At 43.3% G+C, this 27,598-nt stretch overlaps 1 protein-coding gene across 1 annotated transcript; it reads left to right on the forward strand.

Annotated features, from left to right (window-relative positions):
• The first annotated feature begins 696 nt into the window (after positions 1-696).
• On the forward strand, positions 697-25,710 carry mcf2a (MCF.2 cell line derived transforming sequence a). The gene is made up of 30 exons (XM_071917112.2): positions 697-811; positions 6,405-6,473; positions 6,788-6,902; positions 7,362-7,452; positions 9,209-9,328; positions 9,659-9,775; positions 11,242-11,391; positions 11,931-12,046; positions 12,421-12,535; positions 12,676-12,795; positions 13,195-13,386; positions 13,482-13,673; positions 15,450-15,621; positions 17,048-17,124; positions 17,370-17,455; positions 17,631-17,697; positions 17,918-18,033; positions 19,428-19,497; positions 19,615-19,707; positions 20,089-20,181; positions 20,666-20,791; positions 21,049-21,270; positions 22,105-22,197; positions 22,491-22,569; positions 22,680-22,743; positions 24,058-24,158; positions 24,630-24,742; positions 24,969-25,081; positions 25,458-25,561; positions 25,670-25,710. The coding sequence occupies exons 1-30, from the start codon at positions 697-699 to the stop codon at positions 25,708-25,710; spliced, it is 3,342 nt and encodes a 1,113-aa protein (XP_071773213.1).
• Positions 25,711-27,598: the final 1,888 nt, after the last annotated feature.

The following is a 27,598-nucleotide window of genomic DNA, read 5'->3' on the forward strand; positions in this document are numbered from 1 at the left end:
GTACTGTAGGTCAGGCAGCAGTATGGAGTAGAACAGAGCAAAAGGGAACATAGAGGAGTGTGAAGTGAGAGAGGAAAAGTTGGGAGGGAGTTGGCAGTGTGTCAGGACTCTTGTGCCCTGCACGGTGCAGAGCTGACGCACTAAAGCTCAGGGAGAGAGAGAGAGAGGGGAGGGGCGAGAGAGAGGCAGACAGCAGTGGCCAGATGGAGCCCTGTTTGTTTTGAAGTAGCCGACTGCTGTTGGGAACAGGACACTCTGCCGGCAGACTCATTGATAGTGTGTGTGTGTGTGTGTATGAGGGTAAAAGTGCATAGCACTAGAAATCTGAGCAACAACAGGAGGACGGCGAAACACTGATTTTTTGCTTATGTGGACAGCTCTTCCTCCTCTGTGCTGTAGCTGTGCAGTGCTGTGCTGCTCTGTATGGAGGCACTCTATGCAGCTCAAGGTGACTCAGGAAGATCCAGAGCCGGCCTCAGGGAACTGTCCCAACTGGATCTTGGGACCTGAAGAGGCAGGTGGGCATAAGTTTCCCTGTCACTCCCCTCCCAGCCTCCCTACACTGACACTCAATGGAGCTCTATAGGACTGTGACGAGGATGTGAGGCCTGGACCGCTGTCACTACCTCCCACTACACTGTCAGTTAGCCCAGCCTGGTCCTTTGGAGGAGAGGAGGAGGAGCAGCGAGGAGGGGAATGGGCCCAGCCTCACTGCAGGAGGAGAGTGAGCCGGAGCACGAGTCCAAGGGAGAGATGGAGAGCTACCACAGCCTTCTGCAGGCTGGCTCCCAGCTGGAGAGCACTCTGCAGCGTGAGTACACTACCCTCGCTTCACCTCTCTTATCCACTGACAGCCTTTTAAATATGAGGCTGTATCTGCTCTGGACTTTTCCGCATCCCTTCATTTCACATAGGTCTTCTCAGCACAGTTCAGGAAACTGAGATTGACATGTGATCGGGCCAGCGCAGTGCAGTGTAGCTGAGTTCCATTTAGTTTTATTTGCATTGATCATTTGTAACCTGCAAGATCGTATATTATCAGGTTGCATTGGATTAAGCATCCAGGGAAGTACACACAGTGCCTCAGTTTTAGTAGGTATTGTTGATGGGCCAGTCCCTGCAGCTTTGCTCCAGGAGTGGGCCATGGCGTAGCCTTGCAGGGATTATGTCAGCTATTTTAAGCCATCACGGATGGATAGATTTATCCATAGTAATGATTTGTAGCCGAGATATCTGTAAAATCTGGGTCGGTGTAGATCATTATGTGATGGAAGTAAAAGGTTATCAGTGATATTCAGCTTATTAATTGCTATCAAGTGTTAATAAGAAAAACTATCAAAGTATGTTCAAAAAGGAGAGATTGCAGCTTCCAGGTATAGTTCATTGCCATGTCATGCATCGAAACAGGAAACTAATACACTTTCACATACTGTCAAATGTACCATTATATTCTGTATCCCTAGACAGTAACTGCATTTGGTACAGGAAAAAGCTGTAGTGATGTATCCTGATTTTCTCCTCAGTGTTTGTGCCATACGATGATATGATCAACATGTGAAACGTCCTTTTCCAAAATGCTACTATATCCATTTTGGAGGAAACAAACAAACAAAAAAACATTAGCTGAAGTTTATCATTCAATATCTCTGTTATAGATGACCCAGTTTATAAAAGTGGAATCATTTTGGCCACCAACTACTTAAATTATCTACTACCTTCTAAAAAGTACCATAATTAGTTTAACATTTTTGTAGGTGTTGCATTTTTCAAATGGCAGATATCTCATTTTGAAACAAAACTCATGATGATGAAGTTTCTTTGTCAGTGTATTAGATGGAGAGATGATGGACAGAAATGGCGAGCAGTAGATGTGACTGCCAGCTCCATGGAGGAGTCTCCTCCAGAGGCTAATGTGATTGCTTAGAGGGGCTCTTGGCAGGCTGGTGTTATTGTTTCACAGACGGGCCCTTGTCTCTTTAAGTCTCCTCTTGGTGTCCAGGTTGGGATGTGTAGGTAACAGGGACAGCAGGGAGAAGGCCATGCCGAGTGTCTATTTATACCAGGTGGAGTGTGAGTCTAATGATGTGTGTGAAATGTGAGCTTTGCTCCCTGGGTTTGGCTTGATCTGCTAAGAGGGGAGAAGAACACACTGCTGTATGCATCTTTAGCCATGGATGAATCCTTCCGTTTAAGATTAATGATACCTATCATCATTTACATAACTCACCCTATTGTCCTCTCCTTTTTACACCTGCAGAATGTGGTGTGGCAACTTGTCCTTGTCATTAGCCCCTTTAAACACTCCCCCTCTAAAATATATCCCACAAGTGTGTGAGCTTCCCTTTGGTCATTTAAAGAATGTGACTTATGTGAGGCTTTTGAATGTTTTCCGTGTGCATTTAATCCCCGATTTCAATCTTAACCTATTATATACACAATGCACATGACATTGGGCCTCGTAGCTTTTAGAAGTCTGTATTATTTGACAACACCAAATGGAAGCTTGTATTTCCAGAGCTGTTCACTGGTTTCATATGCTGTCTAAGATTATAGAACAGAAAGCAGCAGGAACTGTCATACCTGATAAATCACTTAATACTAGAATGGCCAAAAGCCCACAGCACTGGTCAGTGTGATTCAAAATCTTCAGCACTGTAAAAGCAATGTATTCATCCATAACTAAATATTTTGCCTATAAATGCCAAATATAATTCCAAAAATCATCTTGGAAAATAAATACAGGCAGTTTTGACAATTTTCTTGTAACCAAATGTCCTCATTAGTGCCTCATTACTCAGAAATGTGAATATCTGTAATGCTGGGCAGGCCTGATGCCTCTGGACGTTGCATGTGTTACAGGGTTCACCAGCCAGGCCTTTCTAGTTTAAACCAATCTAGTTTCCATGCAGCCCAGCCGGAGCAGTGTGGAATTTTCTCCAATTGTCTACCAGAACACACAGCAACCCACCACCCCTAATCCCCTTAGCATTGGAAACCTTGTTTAGTAAAAATATCTCCTGACCTAAAAGCAGTGTAAGGTTAGGCTTTTGTGTACTGTGAACATGTTTGTATGTGTAAGAAGGGATTTCTTACTCTGCAAGGGATTACATGCTTGTGCCTGCTTCTTTGTGTCTCTACAAAAGCAGATGGCAAAGACTGAACACGCGTCCACGCTGGGTATGTGCATTCCCTACAGACAAGCTGGTCTCTGTAAGATGTGATCATAGTTGCTGTTGTTCTGTATGCTGGACGAGGATTTACTATGTGACTAAGGTGTGGCACCAGTTGACAGGACACTCACTAATATTGATTGGTCAGCTGGTATAGCAAATACTATATGGAAAGGCCAATCTCTGCTTTCTTCACAGAACACTGTAGTTGATTTCCAGGCATAGGTCTTGTTCCAACAGCCTCACCATGTTTGGGTTCAATATTTCGCAAACCTCTTAATGCCCATGTGTTTTTTTAATCAAGTCAGTGTGGATGCCTATCAGTGTTTGGTCAACAGAGATAAGCTGTCTACCTCGCAGCTCCAGTGGGGACGCTGACTGAAAGGACTGGTCTGGGTCTTAATCTGTTTGACTGGCAGCAAATCTCTGTCTGCAGCCATACTGGCAAACACCTCTCTCTCTCTCTCTCTCTCTGGGCAAAGAGCAGAAGAACAAACAAGGTTGTTTGACTTTCCCCTGCACACACTAGCCTGCCATGTCACCTGCAAAGGCCATGAAGCAACCTGGAAGAGAACGATTTCACAAGCTAAATGGCTGCTGAACAGTCATGACCAAACATCATACTGTGATTTGAGTACGATAATGATATACAATACACGTGGTCACACCTTTTTCCTACATAAGTTATTTTTCACTGCTTAAAAAATTTTAAAAATAAAAATAAAATTAGGCAGGAGAAAATTAGTTACTAATGCTTAGATTAGAGTTTGAATAAAATTAGATTTCTTTCACCACGTAGCTTGATTTATTGGGCAGGGCAGCATGAGAATGCCTTATGTAAGTAGCTGTTTAAAATGCCTTACCCTTTCATTATTCCAGTATTTATTTTTTATTTTTTTTCAATTAATTGTGCCGCCTTAGGCATGAGGCATGATTCAAGGAGTACAAGGCAGGTTTTTTATTTGGCCAAGTCCTGAGGAGCATTCCATCATGTGATGAGCTGGTAGTCAGACGGGGAGGAGGGGGAGGGGGGGGGGAGGAGGGGGAGGATCTCCATGGGACTACAAACTGGCACGCATATTAAAAACATTGCAGTTTGCAGCACAAGCTTCCCTTCATCAAGTCCTGTAGAGGTTCTGCAGTGAAGGAGGCTGTAGTGTGTGTGTGTGTGTGTGTGTGTGTGTGTGTGTGTACTTGTGCATCCTGGGATTGATTGATTGTTATCAACCTTCAGTACAGCCAGTATTGTTCTAATAGTCTGTCATCATATTTTGTTACTGGCTCTTTATTTATAGCATAACTTATAATTTATAATGGAACGGACACATTTACAGTATATAAACAAGAAGAATCATGTGCTGTTTTCCATCTCACTAGGCTGCACATTGTTTGATCTCCAATGACAATAATTTCCCTTGGTTTACCATCCACAGCATAATATGTCTGCATATTGCCGTTGTTGTGATGGAAAATGTAAACACACGTGGACATGCGTCTAAGACCTGTCTAAGCTTTCTGGAGTGGAGATAGATGGTTACACAACCATCCCAGTGTTGTGTTGAACCTGAGACAGTAACTTTACCCTGCAGCTGTGTGTGAACAGTCCAGTCACGGTCGTCCTCCGGCCCGGCTGGCCTGGCCCCGCTCTGTAACAGACACACATGAAATATTCAGCAGGGACCGGTGGAGCTCATTACGTGCTCCCTGACAGCCCTACGGACACTGTTACCTGTAGTCGCCGCATGGAAAAGGACACCCCCCCATCCCCCTCTCTCTCTCTCTCTCTCTCTCTCTCTCTCTCTCTCTCTCTCTCACTCTCTCTTCATCTCTCTCTCTCTCTCTTTCTCTTTCTGTCTCTCTACGTCTCTCTCTGTCTGTTCCAATTTATTTTTAATGTCTCTATCCATTATGGATGAGGAGATGATGAGTTGTGTGCGAATCAGCTGCCCTGTTGATCTGTTGCATAAACCACTGAACAGAGGCAGAGACAACAGTATTTGAGGATGGTGTTAACAAGTTAATGCTACAATACCATGTTTAATTTTCATGCATGTGTTTCTTAATGATTGTTTTTGAGAGAGAAAGCTATATAGCTCAATACGTTTGATGATCTGGCATTTAGAGTTCAAATTCATTTGAGGGAATCAAATGCTACAATACACATCCACATCAGCATATCAGGCTATGGTAGAGAGTGTTAGAAGGCACATATAAGGACAACTAATGCTATTTGTGTGTGCATATGTGCTTTAGGAAGTCCCTTACTAAGTCTGGATAAGAGCAACAGCTAAATGCCTAAGAGGTAAATGCAATGTAAGCATCTGTAAGTAGTGCCAACACGATACAAACAGATCAGTGTGCACGCCCTCCACACAGCTGGCTGGATGATCTCCACACTGCTGCCTGGTGCAAAGAGCAGGGCATCCGGAGGTCAGATGTAGCCTCCTGTTGAACTGAACTGACCAGCCTACAAGAGACAGTGGGTATCTATTGGCCAGTCGCCCTGGAAAGCTAAAAATAATGACACCAAGCATGAGCAACTGGGCCATCTGCCAATAAACTTAACACTACACCAGCTGCAATTCAAGAGCTACAGTAGATAAGATTGCTAATGATTTCATTGTCTTTCTTGTATTGGATGTAGTATTTACATCCACCACAGGGAGGCAGCATTTACAGCTATCTACTGATTATTTTCATGGAACATACAGTAAAGATTAAGTTCGAACTAGGTTTAAACTGATGCAAGTTTCTGAAGGCCAATATTGATATTTTTGTATTAAAGCTGCTGATAGCCGATATTTTGGGCCAATATTAAATATCTGTAAATTTGATATTTTTCACGCCTTAAACATTCAAATGCCAAAGGATTCAGTGTTTCTCTCATGCAGAACTGTATTCTTGTCAGGGTGGAAAAGCCTTTGAAACATCATTTAGACCATCAAGTGACTAAAACTCTCCATTGAAACCCATACAAATGAAATTCTTCAGGGTGAGGCAGGGTTTTAAAGCAAGAACCTCATTTACATATCATATCAGAGGTAAATGACATTGACTGGCTGGTCCAAAATCGTCCCAAAGTATCAGCAAATCAACATATATCAACGTCTAATTTCAAATGGCAATCTGCGGCATTAGATCCTTTGATTCAAGTCATGTTTTGTTGTATATAGACACTCACTTTTGCAGAACATACTCCTTCCTTCCTTCCTTAATCTCTGTCTCTCCTTCCAGAGGTGGCGGTCCCTGTGAGCATGAAGGAGGTGGGAGGTTACATAGAGAAACAGGTGGCGTACCTGTCAGGTGAGGCCCTTTCATTTCACAATCTCCTATGGATTATGTAAGATCATATATATCAGCCACTCTTAGTCAAATTTGTATCTCTTTATCACACCCAGTCCTATGTTATCCATCCCCTTCAGGCTTATCAGACAATTCAATGCTCATGCAACATTACTCCACTCTAAAGCTGTACTGTGGGCTTTTTCAAATCTCCTGCTACCTACGACTGCAGTGCAAGTTATGATGAGGAGTTCAATAAACCCACTAGACGTGGGTTAATTGAATGTCTTTGTCTTACAAGTAAAGAAAGTGATTGCTCATATCTTTCTTTGCAGGGGGCCGTGGGGAAGACTCCAGTGTCATCATCACCCTCCCAGAATGCTCTGCTTTCAGTGACATTCCAGAGGAAGCTTTAGCCAAAGTCTTAACATACCTCACTCTCATTCCTCGGTGCGTGCTCCTCAACCTGTTCAGATTCCTATCTCTCTCCCCCTCTCTCTCCCTTTCTGCAATGCAGTGCACTAAAGCCCAAAGCTTGTATTCTGAGCACAGCTGGCCTTCAATGCTCGTAAGCTCACTGTGTCAAATGTTCTTGTGATGCCCTCTATATGCCAACCTGTAGAGGTCAGAGCAAATGCTCCCAAGAGATTAGGATACTGTTTATTGGATCAAGTCCAGGGCTTTTTCCCCACGTGTCAATGCAGTCAATTTTACACAGTAATGTGCTAATGTAGTTGTAAAGCACCTATAAATTATGTGGTATTGCAGTCATTTACGGTCTGACCAATCCATCTGCTCTAGGCTGGTTATCCCTTCACCTTTCCTTGTCTGAAAGGTCTAAAACACTGAATGCACAAACATGTAGAAAATGACATTACACTGATACAATTGCCTTATTTGTGCTTCCAGAACGAGGCAACCAGGCGTGAAATTTATCATCATTTTAGACCGAAGACTGGATACCTGGGCCTCTATCAAAACTGCACTTGCCAGAATAGCGGTGAGCAAGTTTCAGTTTTCTTGTTCTAAAATATGTCTTTTTTGTTATTTGACAGTTTAAGATGTCATGTATGGAGGCAAATTACTCCTCGTGCACACCCTGTATATTTCCTAATGATGAATGCTATAACATCACTGTGCTGAGCAAGCAAGTCGGTGAGTTGCTGTCCATGGTACTGAAAATCTCCTAAGCAATATGGATTTTTGCCTCTCCATGATTAACATAATATTGACATATATGTTTGCATACGCTAAGTCTTCTCGGCTTTGTGTATTCTTACAATAAATGCATCGTGTGCAAAGTCAGCGTCCCGTCTGTCCTGACTTGAGTCTTGCCCCCACTGCATATTGCTGCAAATGTATGAGCCAGCAAAAACTGCTGCTATGCCTTGATGACGCTGTATTTCGTGGGACGCTGGGGGAAGGCTGGGGTGAGCAGGAGACGCGGGAGGGAGGGAAACATTGCAGTGAGCGCTGCCAGCCTGTCTGTGTGGCAGCAGCATCAGCGCTGCGGCTGTGGTCAGGCAGCCGGAGGGAGCAGCGTACCTTGGCACCGATTTACCAACGGGCGGGCGAGATCTAATACTTTAACAAAGATGGCTTCCAACACCATGACCGATAGTTTTCAGCGGCGAAGAATGCCCAAGATGCGGAGGAGCCCGGTAACGAGCTGCTGATTAGTTTTGATGCACGTCTAAAGAGTTAGGATTAAGTTTTGGGCGGACAGGCTGAATGCGGCAGTGGCACCGCGCGCCGGCTGCAGCTGGAGAGCGTAGCACTGCGGTGCAGCGCGCGATTCCGCTTAGTCATTCAACAGTACCAAACCCGACTGAGACCCATTCAGATGGTTCTGTGGCTTTTTAATGCATGTTCATCGGGAATGCATAAGCTTGTATTGTCGGCTCCGGGAGAGTCAGGGCGAATGAATGTCAAAAGTTGCGTCACATGCAAACGCATTGATGTTATTTCAAGAAAGGCGACTTGTAATATATGTTGTGCATCCTTGTTTATGCTATCATCATAGAGCTCATGCGACAGAGCTGAAGGCTTTTGCATTACCCACACCTGCATGACGTAATTGTGCCAGTCGTCACGAAATGATGTCCAGACAGTTGTTTTTACGTTGAATACTGGGATACTAAATAAATATAAACTCTTTACTAATTATTGACTTTATTCCCCTTCTCCTCATTGTGCGCTTTACAGTGCGGCATACCACAGTGCTTATTTACAGTTACTGCAACCTCATCACACCTGGGCTTGACTGGAGATATACTATACTGTAATGTAATGTAGCCTGTGCCTCTTGAGCATTATGCAGCTACAGAGCACAAATTCCTACATAGGTTGTTTCCCCAAATGACCTGAAGATGAACTGCAGCCTGTGACATCCATGTAGCTCATGTAGTGACTGAACCTTGAACCCATTAGGCTGGCAGTAATCTCTTGAGTGACAGAATGGTTGAGACCTACATGCTGCCTTGTCAGATACTGGGGATGATAGCTTGTTAATGCAGGCTGTGACAGATGTTTTTTCTCAACCCTTACCTCTTCTAGTCTCGGTATGCATCCAGCACGTAGGTGTATGTGCACTGATGTGTCAATGTGCAAACTAGAGGGCCAGCTGTTGGAAAAGCTCATTTGTTTTTTGTGTGCACCACAGTAAACCGAAGTACAGGGGGTTATTGTCTTATACTCTACCCTCCCTCATACATACCATCGTCGATATGACAGCGGTCTTCTTTCCCCCTTGTTAGGCTTCCTTTCCTGGGAACCTCCACCTGGTCTTGGTGCTGCGACCCACCAGCTTCTTCCAGCGCACTGTCACCGATATTGGCTTTCGCTTCAGCCAGGAGGACTTCATGCTTAAGATGCCAGTAAGGCAGCTCCTCCTCAGTTACCAAACATGTCCCACCTCACCACAAGGTATTCCTCATTCTTGTTACACACCTTAACCATGCTGATCTCCATGAGTCAAATGCTCTGTGGTGGACACAGCCAACAACACACTTAGACCCTACTGTAGCCTACTTTGAACTGTTGAAACAACTATGAAAATAGCTGCAGCAATTAGACACTTGTATGTCGCCAATGGTCTGAAGATCTGAGGATTGTAGTAAGGGGTGGGTTGATTTAAACCTATTATTGAAAGTCCAAAATCCTCTCTGAAATATTGTTGAGATCTCAGAGTTTGTCTGCACCTTTAGGTGGTGATGCTGAGCTCTGTCACAGACCTGCTGCGCTACATTGATGAGAACCAGCTGACGTCTGAGTTTGGTGGCACTTTGGACTATTGTCACAGTGACTGGATCGTTCTGCGAACGGTACGGTAGGCCACAGATCAGTTCTGAACAATGCTGATCAATACTGAAACATACTGGCACCAAAAACAATTATTTTCTTAAACCATACACAACAATACAATGACATTTTATTTACAGATGAAGAATTAAATGTCCAGCGACAATGTAGGAAATGAAGGAAAATTCTTAGTTACTAACTGAAGTCATTCAGTCATTCATAACTTTTTGTGCAAAAATCTCATTTGCCCTTGTTCTTTATACACCTTTGCAACATACGATGAGATATGATGAAACTTTAATGATTCCCTTGGGGAAATTGGGATGTCGCAGCAGCAAATAGTAACAGGATATAGCAAAGAAAAATCTGATATAAATTAGAATTGGCTATATAAACAGTTCCAGCACTAGAACATGTTAAATAGAAATCTATTAATGAAGTATGAAAAGATATGGATTCCAGCATTAAGAGGAAGGGCAAAATAGCAGTAGTAGAACTGAGAAAGAGAAAAAAGGGATGAAAATTATGTACAATGTCAGAATATACCAGAAAATATCTGTAGTATAAAATAATAAAAAATACAAAAATATCAATATATATGCAATATATATAACAAATGAAAGAATATGAACAATGTGAAAACATAGAATATATACAGGATGTGCTTAAATGTGCTTGTATACACATTAACTGAGGGCCGTACAAATGTACAGAAAGTGCCTGGGTGTGTAGACGTGACCTTGCACCTTATCATATACAGTATATTCAAATTAAAGATGTAGATAACATGTACAGAACATGCAAATTTGGATATGTTCATTACTAGCTTTTCATCCAAAGACAGACTCCATAGGCAGGTACCATAGTAGCCTACAGAAAAGTGACAATGTGTATGTACATTGTTGTCTATTGTCATTATCCCTATTTTTATTAGAACATATTTGTGGATGGAGGTAGCATATGTACACAAAAAGAGTCCAGAGATATGTACCAAGTCATCTGCCGATAATCTACAAACACATGTACAGATCAGAAACATTGTACAGTCTGATTGCTGTCGGTCACAAAGTGCCTAAGATGCTCCATGTTGCACCTTGGGGTGCTGAGGGAGAGGCTGCACATGCTCCGTAGGCTCATCAGCTCACCATAGTGGAAGGTGCTGTCTAGGATGGAGTTCAGTGTAGTCTCCATCCTCCCCTCTGTTAGAGCCTCCGGGCGTCTTGATGTTGCCTTCCCAGCATGCCACAGCAAAGAACAGTGCGCTGGCCACAACCGATTGAAAGAACCATGTTCCTGAGCCTCCTCAAAGAGAAAAGTCTACTCTCCCCCCTCTTGTACGGTGCCTCTGAGTTGTCGACCTGTCCAGTTTGTTGTTGATATGCACCAGGTACTTGTAGGACTGCACCATCTCCCTCCTCACCCTTCTCTCTCAGAAATACAGGACCAGTGGATGTGATGTAGTGTTGTGTGCTCTCTGATACCCCTACAGGCTATTGAAAGCTTTGCTGTGACAGTGAAAGACATCGCTCAGATGCTACAGGCCTTTGGCACCGAGCTGGCAGAGACAGAGCTGCCTGATGAGGGAAACGCCATCCAGTACCTCCTGGAGTGTCACACTGCCAAGTACAGGAAACTCAAGGTAAAGTTTAAAATTCTGTCTTTGAAGGTTTGGTTTGAAAGAAATGTATTATTGTGTGTTATGTGAACAGCGAAGACTGAAGCTTTTTGTGGCTTTGAGAATATTTTTTGCATCACAAACATCATTCATCTTCTACACTACCAGTCAAAAGTTTGGACACATGCATTTTTCTTTATTTTTAATATTTTTCTCATTTTAGAATAATAGTAAAGACATCAAAACTATGAAATAACACACATGGAATTATGCAGTGACGAAAAAATCAGAACTATCTTATATTTTAGATTATTTAAAATAGCCACCCTCTGTCTTCACTATTTATGTTTGTCTAAGAAATTAATTTCAAGCATTTAAGCATAAGCCTTTAGATCAAAATGGCTTTAAGATAATGAAAAACATAATACATTCAATCAGGTGTGTTCAAACTTTTGACTGGTAGTGTACTTCTTCAACTTCAAATTGACCGACTACTAGTACTCTATGCACTGATATTTTGAATGCCATTCACACATGATGTAAAATCCTCCTCTCTTGGACAGGATGCTATCAAGTCAGTGTCAAAGGAGGGTCGCCACCTTCTCTCCATCCTGGAGACCTCTGTGAAGGAGGACGACTCCCACTGGGACGTTAAGCTGGACTGGGACACTGTACAGAGGCAAGACATCTTAACACTGCCTTTCTCTTTCTTATGCTGTATCACCTGTCTGATGTAATTATGGGGAAATTTTACTGTTTTATTGTTTTATTAGATCAGATCAGGTATTAAATAATGTATTGTTTTGTTATTGGAAATTGCATCTTAAAATTTTACTATATCTTAGATATAGTAAAATGTCCTCTTAGGTTCGGTTCCATAAAATGATTACTTCTCTGTGCATATAGCTTTTGGCGATAATTACCATACTGTAAATAGCAAGAATTATACTGTGCAATGTACAATAGAAACACCAGAGGCTATGAGCATAGAGAAAATGCCTCTGGGATCTAAGGGAGTGGACTGAGGCCCTAGCTTCTCCCTCTGTTCTTTAGGCTTCTCGCCCAGCTCCGAGACATGGAGTCAGCCTTTGACGGCTTCTTTGAGAAGCATCATCTGAAACTGCATCAGTACCGACAGTTGCTCAGATATGAGCAAAGCTTTCAGGAGGTAAGGATTCCATGTATTTGCTGTGTGTATGTGCATGCATGTTTTTGTGTGTATGTATGTGCGCATGTGTGTGTATGTGTAACTGCTCTGTGTATGTTTTTTTTTCTGTGTGCATCTGACTGTGTGTGTTGACTGCTTAGATGGAGTTGTGTCTGGAGTGTCTGTTGGCTCAGGAGAGAGAGGTGTCCACACCAGGAGACACTCTGGCTCAGACAGAACAGGCTCTGAGAGACTTGGAGAGTCTGGAGTCAAACGCACAGGTCAGTGGTTCCCAACTAGACCATCATTATCTGCAAATAATTGCATTTGTTAACTTGCTTTTAGTACCAGATGGGTGGGGTTTGGGGTTAAAAATGTAATTCCAAAGTGCAACTAATATAATTTGGATGGAGAGCTTGTGAAACTGTGATGGGCAAGCCGTCTCATTTGTGGTTACCACTGCAGTTACTATATTACATGCAGTGTAATATAGCAATGTATTACATGCAGTGTAATTAGGAATTTACTTCTTTGCATATCCTTCTGAAGCCTTTCACCAAGGGTCAAGACTCAGCCTTGTGGGATTAAACCTGTGACTGGAAGGACCAGGCCACTTGCCGCCCCATTCACCATAAAACTGATGGCTCCTTTTGTGTGTGTTTCCTTGTTTCCATTGTCAGGAGGTGATGGGTCGGGCCCAGATCATCATCCTTCATGGACACCAGCTAGCAGCCAGTCACCACTATGCCATGGCCCTCATTGTGCAGCGCTGCAACGAGCTCCGCCACCATTGTGATACACTCACTGCTGCCCTCAAGGCCAAACACATGCATCTCACGCACACACACCAGCTGCTGCTGTGTCTTGGACAGGTACTGAGACTTGTGCATGTATACGCGCACATACACACATACAAACACACACACACTCTTTTGTATTATGATATACATATATTCCTCACCTTCAGGCCCAGAGCTGGTGTGATGATGGGGCCTATCTGTTGGCCAATCAGCTGGTAGATAAGTTCCAGTCAAAGGAGGGGGCCCAGGCTGCTTTGAGGGACATTGAGAAGTTCTTGGACGGGGCGCCATCTATGCTGAGCTCAGGACCTGACATCCTGGTCATGGAGTACGAGGCTGTCATCACGCCTCAGCTGCAGGTCAGCTACCAAAAACAGGAGGAGCCAGATTCAACCTGGGTCAAGAAAAACAACTGTCACACTTTATTTGAAGAACATAACATCATACAATAAATCCATCATATCCAGCATATGATAGCACTCACTGCATTACAACTCGTAAAGCTGTAATACAGATTTATTTGACTTCTAATTCACATACGTTTTTGAAGAGTTTGGCATGTAGATGGAAAATAATCTAAATAATCTCTCAACCCATCATAACTACTTCAATGTTAACAAAAATTTCCAGTGAACGCAAACCATTTACAACCTCAAAATACACATAAGCCTCATGGCCGGCAGTCACATACTGTCAGTACTATTTTCAGAGCAAAAAAATGTCTTCAATACAATAACCACAATATAAAACAAAGCCAGAATGGGGCAGTGTTTCAACAGAGGGTGCCATATTGCAATTACAAATTAGCCCTTTTATGTAACCATATTGTTTGAAGTTGTGAGCTTAGACTGTGTAATGTGATCATCATATAATCATACAATAAATAAGCTCATTACTTCAAACTACAATGAGGTTATACGACCATGTTGAGAGGGATAGAGAGAGCGTACTCCTGGGCCCCATTTACACTTGTCATTTCACGCGTCTCTTATCCGGATAGTATCCAGATATGATTTATCCACATTCCATTTACACCTGGCCACATCAATGCGTCTCCGTTAGCCAGATAGAAATCCGATTGCATCTCTCCCTGCTTTCCCGCGATGTACGCAAATGTGGAGATGGCAGGCGCCACAGAAAGTCCGATTTTGTATGCATTTCTGCGTATTCTTCAAGTTAGACAGCAGGCGCTACTTCACACAGATTATTAAAAAAAAACACACTGCACTGAGAATGTGCGTACCGCTACACTGACCCATGCGTGTGCACATTTTGGAGACAGTGGGGAATGGCGACTTCGATGGGAAATTAGTGAAATAAAGTAAAAATGGCTTTTACACTCAGCTCATTTCCAGGCCTACTCTACAAATATTCTGTGTCAGAAGAACGTCTACCACTAAATAGCATCTTTGTTGCCTATCGTTTGTCCAAAAAGCATCTACATTTCATTATAGGCTGACATGGTGTGAATTAGTTTGAAGTAAGTGCATTACAGTCTTTTAGCAGAGCCCCAGTTTGTTCCAAATAATTGTGACAAATTCAAGGTGTTAAGCAATTGGGCTTAATGTCATAAGGTTATAAATGAATGATGCATTATGGTTTTGTGGCACACGGCCGGGACGCATTGGAGATACCGGTGCAGGGCGCCCTCTACAGCTGCTCTCCACCACTGCAGTGAGCTTCTTGGGGTCAACCTTTATATCTTCAAATATATTTTTAGTTTTAGTTTTATAAACAGTCCGGCTCATGGAGCTGGCGATATTTAATGCTGCTGTGACATGTTGCCACTCAAACTACCCCGAACTGAGGCCACCGGGGAAATTTCTCTTTTCTGTCTTTGTCATTTTCATTTTGTGGCTCAGTGTAAATGGGGTACTGGATTGTTGAGGTGTTTGTGAAATTGAACTTCACCACAGTCTCATAACCTCAACGTGGATAAGGATTTATTTAATGTATAAAAAATAGTAATATTAATTTAATGGTTTTCATACATGAGTAGTATATGACCATGTTCCCATCGTTTCCGTGTCTATTTTGCTCATCACATCAATTAAACTGTCTTTTACATCAAAAATGAATACCCTAACCCTCTGTTTCCTTCTCTCTCTCACTATCCCTTCTTTTCTGTCCATCAGGCCCAGATAGGGAAGACGTTTGAGAAGCATGGAACAGTGCAGCAGATGATCCAGAACCGGCAGGCTTGTCTGAGGAAGCTGGCCGATAAACACGTCCGTCCGGTTCAACTGGTGGCCCCCAGGCCTGAGAACCCCCCACGCTCTAAGTCCCCGCTCTTCTCCCCCAAGCATGGTACAGACACACACATATGCATACTCAAACACACACAGACACACACTAGTCTCTTGAGAAAGACTCTTTATCAAAATGAAGATTATGTCACCTCATTCATTCGTACTTGGAGAAAGAGCGTCTTTGTCACAGTATCACAGCGGATTGAACAGCATTAGTATTTCGTTAGCTGCCCTAGTTTGCAGCTTACATGCCTTTCTCTGATCAACTAACTGTACTACTGTAGGTCTCCACCCAGGCTTCCTCTGCTTCCCAGGCCCAGTATGAGGCCTCTTCCTAGTCCTTTGCCCTGGCAGCAATCCCCTTCCCCTGTGCATCCTGCCTCCAGCCTCCCACTGGCTCTGTGGTAAAATTAACACATCACAGGGTCCCAGTGAGTTGGCCTAAGGTGTTCCTGTATTGACCTTGGGCTTAGCAGGGCACCTTTACAAACAAGCTGGAAAAAGGGTATCTGGTATAATCAGCCCACTGGGATATACCTGACGTCTCTATTAGTCAGGACGATAGCTGCGATAGAACCATATGTGGTCCATACATTAAAGAACCTTTCATCTCCCTCCAGCTCCCAGGGGAGGCTGCACAAAGCCAGCCATATAGCACCCAATTAATATGGTGGATCTAGTGTGTGTATTTGGATGTGAATGTGTCTATTGCGCCCCTGCGCATGTCCCCAACAGTTGTGTGTGTGCATGCGTGCGTGCATGCAAATGACTATGAAAGAATAAATAAGCTTTTGTCTATTTCCCTTAATGTTCTTTAAGGTTTTGTTCTCCTGTTCTATGATATGAGGCCTAGTAATGAGAGTGATAAGGAGAGTGAGAGTGATTATGAACCCTCCCCCGGCTTCCTTCATACTCAGGAGAATAGCAATTTAAGAGAGAGAGATGAAGGGAAAAATGTTAGCTTTGATTGATTTGATACTGTACATGCATACATGTACATGCACGCACATGCATGCGTACCACTGATGAACGTAATGTGGCACATGCAAAGGCACTCTGAGCATACGCTCACTAGAGCTTGGACTGTAATGTAAGGATTCAGTTGCTAGGATCAAAAGGACACTGACAGTCATGCCAGCCAGTGCTTTAGATCTACAGTATATATACTGGTTCCAGGAGGTACTTGTAGTGGAGGCAGCCTGTTATCACTGATTATGTCAAGTGTCCATCACGACTGATTACTGTTGTTTAAACTTACTGAGGAATAAAAACAAAAGGTCATTGGCAGGGCAGGCAAACCCCCTCGGGGCTATCAATTTCACATCTTGCACATGGCCATAAAGAAATAATTCTGTTTGATTTACTCTATGAATCAGCCATCTCCTAAGTAGTGTAGTTGAAAGATAGCCTCATCAAAGCATATGGGAGCATACTGTATGTGGATTACACTCATCAGTGTGATCATTATGTCTGATGCTCTGCAGGTGATGGTTTGAAGTTCACATTTGATCTCTCTCTGCCTGGGAAGAGAGCGTCACGGAAGAGCCCCAACCCTAGAAAGGTGAGGCAACAACAACAATGTGGTAAAATTAGTTGTTTTTTTTTAATCACCTATGGACTATCACAGCTCCAGCTAACACCAAATATGATTGAAATTGAAAATATTATGATTATCTTATTATCATCTTATTATGTAGCTTTTCCTGTGCGATACAATAATTGTTACATTAACTGAACTTCTCTCAAATATTTGCCTGAAATCCAAATGGAAAATCTGTATTGTCCATCTATGGTGTGTGTGTTCAGATAGAGGTGATGCACGACTACCAGGAGAGCAGGAGCTGTGTGTCGTACAGTCTAGAGGGAGAGGACAGCCCAGATCTCTTAAAACGGTGAGCAGGAGACATCCATCCCTCCATCCATCCATTCATCCACCCATCTGTCCATCCTCACAGTGCTCTCCATGTTGTTTACTTTGTGATTCTCTTTGTTCGGTGCTAATGATGCCCTCTGGCTCTCTCCCGTCCTGCCTTCCTCTCTGCGTGTGTGCATGTGTTTGTGTCACAGTCATGTGATGAGGGAACTCATAGAGACAGAGAGGATCTATGTGGAAGAGCTGCTGTCAGTGCTGCTGGTGAGAAAACACACCTGCTTTTCCTTTTTTTTCATGTCACACAAAAAAGAAAAATTGCTAACAGTAAAAACTTGCCACGTGTTTGCGTCCTCAGTTTCCTCAATTTCCAGTGGCACTTCAATCTATACACTTACATAATAACTCCTGCTAGTATATCTTGCATTGCATTCACTTAAGCCATATATGTCCTAGATTATGTTGTTATGGTTGAATATTGCAGGGTTACAGGGCCGAGATGGACAACCCAGCTCTGTCGGGCCTCCTGCCCCCCATCCTGCGCAGCAAGAGAGACATCCTCTTTGGAAACATGCCTGAGATCTACAATTTTCACAGCAGGCAAGGAAACTAATGACTCACATCACACATAAACATGTCTAAACATACAGAACTGCAAGCATGTATGGTATGCAAACAAAAAATGCATTGTTACACAGTGATAGGTACAGTAAGTAATGGGATAATAATAAGTAATGGTAATACTGATTGCTACACACTTTCTTTTACCTTGAATCATTTGCTTTGAGTAAACTAGACTGGCAAACTAACTGCTAAAAACATCCCATCAACATGACTTCTGAGCTTAAGGTAACAACTAGCAGTGAAGTATTATATGTGGAGCTACAAAGGGTGTTGTGGGTAGTCTGTATCTAGTAGCTCCAACAAGAAGGCCTCATTAAAATAAAGTCAGTGACAGAAAAAAGATATTTACAAGCCGATTTAAATGAAGGATTGGTTTTCTTCTTTAGCTCAGTTTAGCTCAGCAGGCTTTTCTGCTACAGGATCTGTATCCTGATGGGATTTTAGAGTATTTCTTTTTTAATTATGTAGCTGTCAAATGGGCAGGCACAGGCTTCAATATCAAATACCAAAATTGCGCACATTGGTATTCAGAGTTTTGGTGGCGCTTGTTTTGCTGTTTGCAGAGCCTGCATCCATGGATACCAAGTTTTTGTTATTAGAAGGTATCACATGTTAAATTAATACCATGTAAAAAGTCAACAAGCATATTAAACCATTTGTAACTGCAGTATTTCTGAACTACACTTGGAGTATGACGTGTAATCTCTTTTCTGCCCACTGAATCCTACACTTTCTATACTGCCTATAGACAACTAACTTGCCACCAATGCTAATGTCTCTCCTCATATCTGTTAACATTACAAAGTTATAAATTGTCACTTTTTGACAGTCTGTTGACAGCAGAGACAGCTAAACATGTAATATTTAACATGGGCAACATGATAGGCTGACTACAAAAAAAAATAGATTTATAAAATGTTTATTTTTTCATTTTTTCTTACCCAGACTCTCCATGTTTAACTATTGGGTCTTCAGTAGTTTACACTGCATCCTTGTCAGCCTTTCCTTCTCACTGCAACGCCAGTTTAAACAGTGGAGTTTATTAGTGTCAATGTTTCCACTCTTGCCTGCTGAGTCTGCCTTCCTGCTGAGCTAAATGGCTCATCTTGATGACTGATGCTGGAAGCAAATTACACTATCCTAACTGGAGATAATTGCCTGTTACTGTAATAAGCATTAGATTTAGAGAGATTAACGGATGGATACAGTGGGCTCTGTAGCATAAACCCCATGTGGATGCCAGTTTTTCTATTAGGGCTGATGTGTGGGAGGGTTTGAGGTAAGACGGTGTTTGGTTAATTTGTGAACTCACCCGCTCTGTTTGGCTTTTAATATTTAACTCTTGGCCTTTGATCTTTTTGGGAATCCAGAGTGTTCCTCCAGGACCTGGAAGGATGCCTGGAGACCCCTGAGGGTGTAGGAGCTTGTTTTCTGGAGCGGGTGAGATGATACGTTTTGTTTTTGTTGTGTAGCTTGTTACTATTTTGACGGTTCGGACATCTTTTATTGGGAATATCTCAGACCAGATTCCTGTGTGTTGTGTCTCCTCTTCTCCAGAAAGAGAATTTCCAAATGTATGAATGCTACTGTCAGAATAAGCCCCGCTCTGAGGCCCTATGGAGACAATTCTCAGACTGTGCCTTCTTTCAGGTCGGTTTCGCCATGATTTTACTCTCTCAGTCGACATTTTTGTTTAGTTCATTCATTGTTTTGCAGATTCATCCATTGTCATTTATAGATACTGTATATGTAATACAACATTTCTTATATTGGAAATATTTGAAGAGTTTTGTTTCATAATGAGATATCTACCATTTGAAAAAAAAAAGACTTCTACACTTGTGAAATTATTAATAGCACAAAATGAGAGCAAATTCTGGTATTGTTTTAGGATAGTAAGTAACTTAAATCCTTGGTTGACAAAATTGACAACATTTTTGGAAATACTCTGCAGTTACTGTTACAGTGATGATTGATTTACAGACATTACATTCAGAGCATTTTGTGGTTTAACTTGCCTTCTTTGTTAAGGAGTGTCAAAAGAATCTGGAGCACAAACTGGGCTTGGACTCCTACCTGTTGAAACCAGTCCAACGCCTCACCAAATACCAGCTCCTGCTTAAGGTGGGACAAAGGGCAGCATCATATGACACACACGCACACACACACACACACACACACACACACACACACACACACACACACACACACACACACACACACACAGTCAATCAATCGCTCATGCATGTGAAACAGGCCTTTCATACTCTATTTCCCAGACTGGCCTTGAGCTGAACTGAGCCATATTTTAAATCCATATTCCCAAAACCCATAAAGTGTCAGTACAAAACAGTATAACCCTGTCAGAAATGATTTGCTACACAGCAACAACATGTAGTAAGTATGTTCGATAGTCCTGTATGATAGGAAGTGGTTGCAAAATTCCCCATTCACTGTTCTGTATATGATGACTTCATTATGATTTAGCAAGAGTCATTATCAATATATAGTGCACTGTTTTAGCTACTGTGTTTGTGCGTGCACGTGCACATGCCTGTCCGTGTGTGTGTGTGTGTGTGTGTGTGTGTGTGTGTGTGTGTGTGTTTAGGAGCTCCTGAAGTACAGTACAGGTTGTGAGGGGACCTCTGAACTACAGGGGGCGCTAACGGCCATGCTGGACCTGCTCAAATCAGTCAACGACTCCATGCATCAGATAGCCATCACAGGATATGAGGTGGGTCCTATTTGTTTTGATCTGTGTGTTTGTTTGCGGTATTTTGTGTTTGCTGTGTACCCTGAATGTTAATTCGCTGGAACTGAATTTCCTTCAGAATCCATGAACTGGAAATATTTTGCGATAAATAAGTTTAGATTTTTAGATTTATATCAAAGGCATAATAGTTATTATGTGGGTTGCAGGTATAGCTTGCATTTCAAACTGAAGGAATTTAAAGTGATCTGATCTAAAATGCTTTCTCCCATTATACCCAGGGCGAGCTGTGCGACCTGGGCCGTGTGTTGATGCAGGGTTCTTTTAGTGTGTGGATCAGCCATAAGAAAGGTCCCACACGCATGAAGGAGCTGGCCCGCTTCAAGCCCATGCAGAGGCACCTGTTCCTGTATGAGAGAGCTCTGCTCTTCTGCAAGCGCAGGGAGGAGCATGGAGATGGCTGTGACAAGACCCCCTCCTACAGCTTCAAGCACTGTCTCAAGGTTGGCCTGTGTGTGTATGTGTGTGTGTGTGTGTGTACTGCCAAACACATGCACTTTTCTTCAGGGAATACACCAAGTATTGGGAGATTAGCCCATTGGTCAACTTACCTATGATACAAAAAAACTATTCTGAACTAGCAGACTACTTTCTCTGTGAAAAAGTCTCTCTTCCCACGAGACTCAGAGTGTGAGTTGTTTGGTTTACCTGGAGTCTGCACAGCTAAACATCACTGTGCAGTGGATGAATGCGTTGTAGCTCACCTGAAACAGTCCCAAAAATAAATTGTGGCTACATCAGATATATTTAGATATTTTGTCTTTTAAAATGTATGAATCCACAGTCCGTATAATAAAAACCAGCCACAGCTTTTTTTTTTTTTTTTTTTTTTAATAAAAAAAGGTCTCTTAGTTTGGATCACTTAACATGGTGTATGCTAAAGTGTTAGCATAGAGCACCGGAGCGAATGATCTGCCATACATGATTTTGGTGTTCGTGTTCTCAACACTATCAACATGGGTAAGTTGGCCAATCTCCCCAAAACTTGGTGTATTCCTTCAAGACTTGTTTTGCTGTATATCTTTATGCACGGCGGGCATCATGGATGGTGTCACACCAACAGCTGCTGCTGCTGCTCTTGATTTATTATTGAGAGTGTGGGGAGGAAGCAGTCGCACAGCGGAGGTGTGTGTGAATGTTTGTGTTCTGACAGAACAGATGTGTTACATGATGTAAGCCTGATGTATGATGTGCTGTGTGTGCTTCTTGTCCTCTTAATGCCGGGTGTGTGTGTGTGTGTGTGTGTGTTTGTAAGCAGTGTATATCTCTCTTGGCAGATGACTGCTGTGGGGATCACAGAGAATGTCAAGGGAGATGTGAAAAAGTTTGAGATCTGGTACAGTGGCAGGGAGGAGGTGTATGTGGTTCAGGTGAGGATGCGCATGCTTTTTTGAAGTTTTTTTGACATTTACTGCCAGTGTTAGCAGTAGATTTATTACCTCGCTGTTAATTCAGTATTTTCACTCAACTGCTCAGACACGTTGAACCCTTTTAACCCTTTTTTATTTCGACCATATGTTTTATCCCACCCCATAAATCCAGCTTACACTGAGCTATATCATGTACAGATACATTATGTACAGTGGCTTAGGCATCCAGAATGTCACTGTCCTTTGACCGCCTTGTTTGATCTGTTGTAATTCATGCTTCTGTCGTCTCCCAGGCTCCTACAGTGGAGGTGAAGATGGCCTGGCTCAATGAGCTGCGCAGAATCCTCACTAACCAGCAGAAACTGCTTCGAGGTCTGTGCACAACTCATGTTTATATTCAACTCAGAATCAACCGGAGTCCTACACTGAAGGTGAAACTCTTCTTTCTCTCCTCTTCCATCGCCTCTTCTCTCTTCTCATAGACGAGGCGTATCAACATGGCCAAATGGTTGAACACATGCAGCTTTCCCCACCACTTTCTGAGAGGTCAGTGCCTGTGGTTACTTATGGATACCGTGTGAGTGTTTTCTTCTGTATTTACTGTATTCAGGGCATGGCTGTATACAATAAGTGCACAAATATACACACACACAGGCAGTCACAGCACTGCAATCTGCATTTGCTGAGTCTTCACGGCTTGAGTGAATGTGAGGATATCGTTTCGTGGTAGAAGGCCGTGTGTGTGTGTGTGTGGCGGTGTGTGAGAAAGGGCCCACTCTCTCTGGTGTCTGGTTGCCTATCCCCACTCCTCCCGTCCCCTACCTGCAGGGGCGTGCGGCCGTCCAGAGGGGTTCCCAGGGGCTGTCTGCCGGGGCTGGACTTTGTCTCGCTGTCAGCTGATGTGTTTCTGTGCCTGCGTTCCCGGAGCCCCCGCCCCCGAAGCCCCCGGCAACGGCCCCGGCCGCGCCCCCGCCACCGCCCCCAGCGCCACTGACCCGCCTTAACGCTCAGTGGTAAACTCAGCCTGGCCCGGCCTGGCTCACCTCGCCTCGCCTCGGCATGACCCGCCCGGCCCGGCTTGGGGACCAAAACCCAGGGCTGCTGTGTTTGCATACTGACCGTCATCTGCACCCCGTTTTATAGCCTCCATTCTGGCTCATAACTGAACATCCCCCCCTCCCTTGCTGGTCGCCAAGTCTGCATTGAGAGGCCAGTGTCTCAGCAGCTCTACCATGGTAACATTGTATCCAAAGTAATTGCACTTATCTTTGCATCTCAGATTTGCAATTTTGCATGTAATGCAAAGGGCAAACGAAAAGAAAATATGAGTTTTGGTTTGATTTCATGAATTTTCTTGATTTCCTCATGAGAACTGCTTTTTAAGATGGGGCTCGTTTTTTGAGATCTAATCAAACTAGAATGAATTTTCGAGAAACACGCTCAACATCTAATAACACAACGACCAAATCTTTCCAAATTTGGATCTTGATAAATCGAGACCAGATCTTTCCTTGTGTTGACACATGCCTCCCCTGTGTGAACACTGTCAGTCAGTGGTCTGTGAGTCCTACTTCCCACCCTCTACAGAGAAGCTTGCACCTGGCTGCTCTGTGCTCTGCCCTGCTGTCTGGCTGGTGCCTGAACGGTCATGGCTGTGTGAGATACAACAGGACAGAGTTGTTCCTAGACACTGATCCAGGGCCAGCTTTAATGTTCCCTCCTCTTATAGGTATGGATCGGATTCAGGAAGTGATAGCTGACCCTAGATTGTGTGGCTGAGGATAACATCTATCCTGAGCGTGTTTGGTGACTCTGTACAGTGTGTGGTGAGCCATGTGTTGCATTGCGTTGTTCTCCCAGCAAGCAGCAGAGGGCGTCGGTGAGTTCAGAGGACACAGAGTCGGGGCGGAGCAGTCCAGACCCCCAGTCCCACTCCCCTCAACACCAGCGCAACCGCAGGAGTGAGTAACACTCAGCCGCACACGTTTACACCGTTTGATAATCAAATAGATACTTGGTAACTAAATGACTTGTAAATGACAAATTAAGAAAATTGATACAAATCATTCTTGACTTGCACAGTATCACATTGCTGTTGCTTTTTCTCTTCTTAAACCCAAACTGATGTAGATATTTGACTTCTTCCTCCTCAGCAGTTCAGGTGTATTTTGACCTGAAGCAGCACTGGGTGCACCGAGGAATTTTGGGGGAAAAGGCCCAGCTACTGAGATTAGCTTTTGATTCTACGTTCTTATTAATTTCCCAGTAAGTGACAAGGGTCATTATAGTGTCAATATAGTTACCAAGTATCTACATATAGTTCCTTTCAGGTGGAGTGTTCTAAGCAATGCATTTGTCGATACCTGTAACAGCCAAAGTAATGTACGTGTGTGTGTGTGTGTGTGTGTGTGTGTGTGTGTGCGCGCTCCCAGGTTGGCCCGGCGCGCCTCACTCGGTAGACATCTGCGAGGGTCTGGAGGAGTGGCCTGGAGGTCGGGACGCCTCCCACCCATCTGACACTGACGAGGAGGTTTTGGTGCAACTGGTGAGGCGAGGTTACACCTTACCTTACTGTACACTATCAGCAGATATTTAGACAAATAAACCATAATCAGTTAGATCCTCCCAGCTTTTCAAACCTGTCAATCATGACTTTAAGGCCTACATAGATCTTCTCACATAGAATTTCTATTGCATGGGTGGTTGATTCTATTTTGCGTGACTGGACTTTTGATAGGGTTTGTTAAGTGACAGTTTTCATTCTGTGCCAGTCTCCAGGCAGATACAGGGCTTTGGCTGATTGTCATAGGAATGGACCAGACAGCATCACTATCAAATGTGGAGACGTCATCCAACTGCAGCATGAAGGCTACCAGGGCGTCTGGTGAGTTTTCGGCCCGTCGTCAGATGCATGACTGGTAAACTGGGCTGCCAGGGTGTAATAGTAGTTAGGAAAACTGTCCCGTAACAAAAAGGTCACGGGTTCAATCCCCATAAGACAGTGTGTGGCTTTTAGCAGCTATGTGACCTGTCACAGTGTCCTTGAGCAAGATACTAAACCCCTCTTTACCTAAATGCCTGAAATGTAAAAGCATATGTAAACTGTACGGTGCAATCTCTATGCTGGAATTTGCTCTATTCCCTAGTGGATTAGAATTGGACCATGTACCAAGTACCAAAGTTTATTTGATCTGATTTCCCCCCCTCTTTCTCTCTCTCCCTCAATCTCAACCCTTTCCCCACCACTCCTCATCCTTCAGGTTGGTGAAAAATCTGAGTCGGCGACAGGAAGGCCTCATTCCAGCCACCAGCCTGCAGCTGATTCTAGGAGACAGCAGTCGAGGACACTCCTCCAGACTAGGGGGTAAAGAAAAGACATTGGCTTCCAAGATGACAATATAATGTAGAGCACAGTATGTCTTTACTCAAGTTTTTTTTTTTTTTTTTTAAACATCTTTATATTTTCTTGTAGACCCAGGGAATCTGAAGGTGAGAAAGCTCAGCTCCCCATAGTGAAGAAAGCACAGAATGTGAATCTAATATTAACCTGCGGACTGACAAACAGAGCCACAGACAGAGAAACAGACTGAGCCACTGCTGTCTCATAACTGGCACACTATCAGCCACCCACTCTTCACTCCCTGCTGCCATCGGCTTTCTTCTGCACAGTCCAATCAGTTGAAAAAAATACACGGGAGTCTACAGACCTGATTTTCCCCCAGCTTTTGAATGACAATCTCCTGGGCCAGTGTTTGTTTTTTTCGGTCTCCTGTCTCCATTGATGGATGCTGTCAGTGAAGGTGTTAGCCATTGCACAGACAGACAGACAGACAGCAAAAGGTGGCACCAGCGCAAAGGCACAGGAACTATTTGCCCTCTTGGACAATCAACCGCCTATCCCTGGATCCTGTTTGGTCTTCCGAGTTTTCCGATTCCGATGTTTCCGATTGGCGATAAATACCTTGACCTTCTGGCCCTCCCTCTGCAACGCAAATGTAGTCAGGATGTGAAGTGAGACAAGTTGCTGCTGCTGGAGCAGGACACTTCACATCACATGGACTCTAAACAGAAACATTTTTCAGTCCCTCCTCAATCTGGCTAAAAGTTGAGATTGCAATATCTCTTAGTGTGTGTGATGTGTTCGTGTTTGTCTGAGTGTGTGTTGAATGGATGCTAACCCAGGACTTGCCTGAAACATTTCTTAAAAAAAGAGACTTTTGTACATATGCAGTATCATTCATTTTTAACATGTACCTCAATGTTTGTTTGTGTAGTTGGTTGACATTTTCCTTTAAACTAGTTCATCGTATTTTTCTTACATTTCATTCCTCAAGGCACCTTTCTTCCATACTCTGTAAGAGTTAAAATGCCAAAATGTGCCGTGCCATACTGCCTTTTTATTCCTGCTCTTTTGGAATTGTTCCTCTCTCGTATGTACTGTTTGCTAGGCAATATCAAATACTCTGTTCTTGCTTCTACCTGACCTCACAAATATTCAACAGGCACTTTAATAAGGTGGAAGGGCAAAAGATAAAAAAAAACAAAAACCAATCATTGTATTGTGTATTGAATGGCAGGTTGTTCTTTGCTTGGCGCTATACCTCTCATACTGTACAGTATATTTTCCCTTATTCATGCTGTTATTTCATTTGTTTATTCTTGGATTCGTTGTGTGTTAGTAGTGAGACATGCCCCCCTGCACGCAGGCAGCAGTTGACATGTCAGGGATGGTAATCTAAGACACAGGCGGAGGTGATGAAGATTGATAGGAATGTATTCCTCAGTGTGGGCTGTGCTGTAGAGGTATGGGAGGCGCATGGCACAGAGCTCCAAACACTGTCGTTCTCCTCAGGATCTCACTGTCTCTCTGTTGGGAGCTGCCTGTCAGTCACAATGTACAGAGGGGAAAGAAAAGCAGAGAGAGAGAGAGCGAGAGAGAGAAATGTTATGCTGTCTGTGCCCTTCCATCACGGAGGCAGATTGTTTCCTCCTCTCCATTACAGCACAGTTAATCTTGGGTTCCCCATTAAAAGGGATCATACAGCAAACATGAAATATACCCACTGTGTTGAACGCTTAATTAAATATTGATTGCAGACTTATACGAATTTACCACATGAAATCAAGGCCCCAGTCGGAGGGCTGCCTTTGATATGCTGCGTTTGATGTGGAAATGAGTCTGGAAAGCAGCGGGGGCCGCTTCGCACTACACATTTCCTATGTTGTTTATTTATTTATTTTGCTGTCATGTTGTTCCTTCACATTGTGAGGTATCTATGCAGCCCCAAATGAAATTATGTCTCCGCACATTTACAGCAGCAATGCTTGACTGCACAACAACGCCCCGATTTTTATTTTTTTATTTTTATTTTTTTGCTTATGTGACAAGATAAGATGGTTT

The sequence above is a fragment of the Centroberyx gerrardi genome, chromosome 16 (assembly GCF_048128805.1).
Source record: "Centroberyx gerrardi isolate f3 chromosome 16, fCenGer3.hap1.cur.20231027, whole genome shotgun sequence".
In the NCBI taxonomy this organism is placed as follows: domain Eukaryota; kingdom Metazoa; phylum Chordata; class Actinopteri; order Beryciformes; family Berycidae; genus Centroberyx; species Centroberyx gerrardi.

Bases quoted from the DNA above. Each gene is read 5' to 3' on its own strand.
- mcf2a (XM_071917112.2), top strand. From the start codon at position 697: ATGGGCCCAGCCTCACTGCAGGAGGAGAGTGAGCCGGAGCACGAGTCC. The intron at 6,903-7,361 runs GTGCGTGCTCCT...TTGTGCTTCCAG, and splicing joins TACCTCACTCTCATTCCTCG to AACGAGGCAACCAGGCGTGA. The intron at 18,034-19,427 runs GCAAGGAAACTA...TTGGGAATCCAG, and splicing joins ATCTACAATTTTCACAGCAG to AGTGTTCCTCCAGGACCTGG.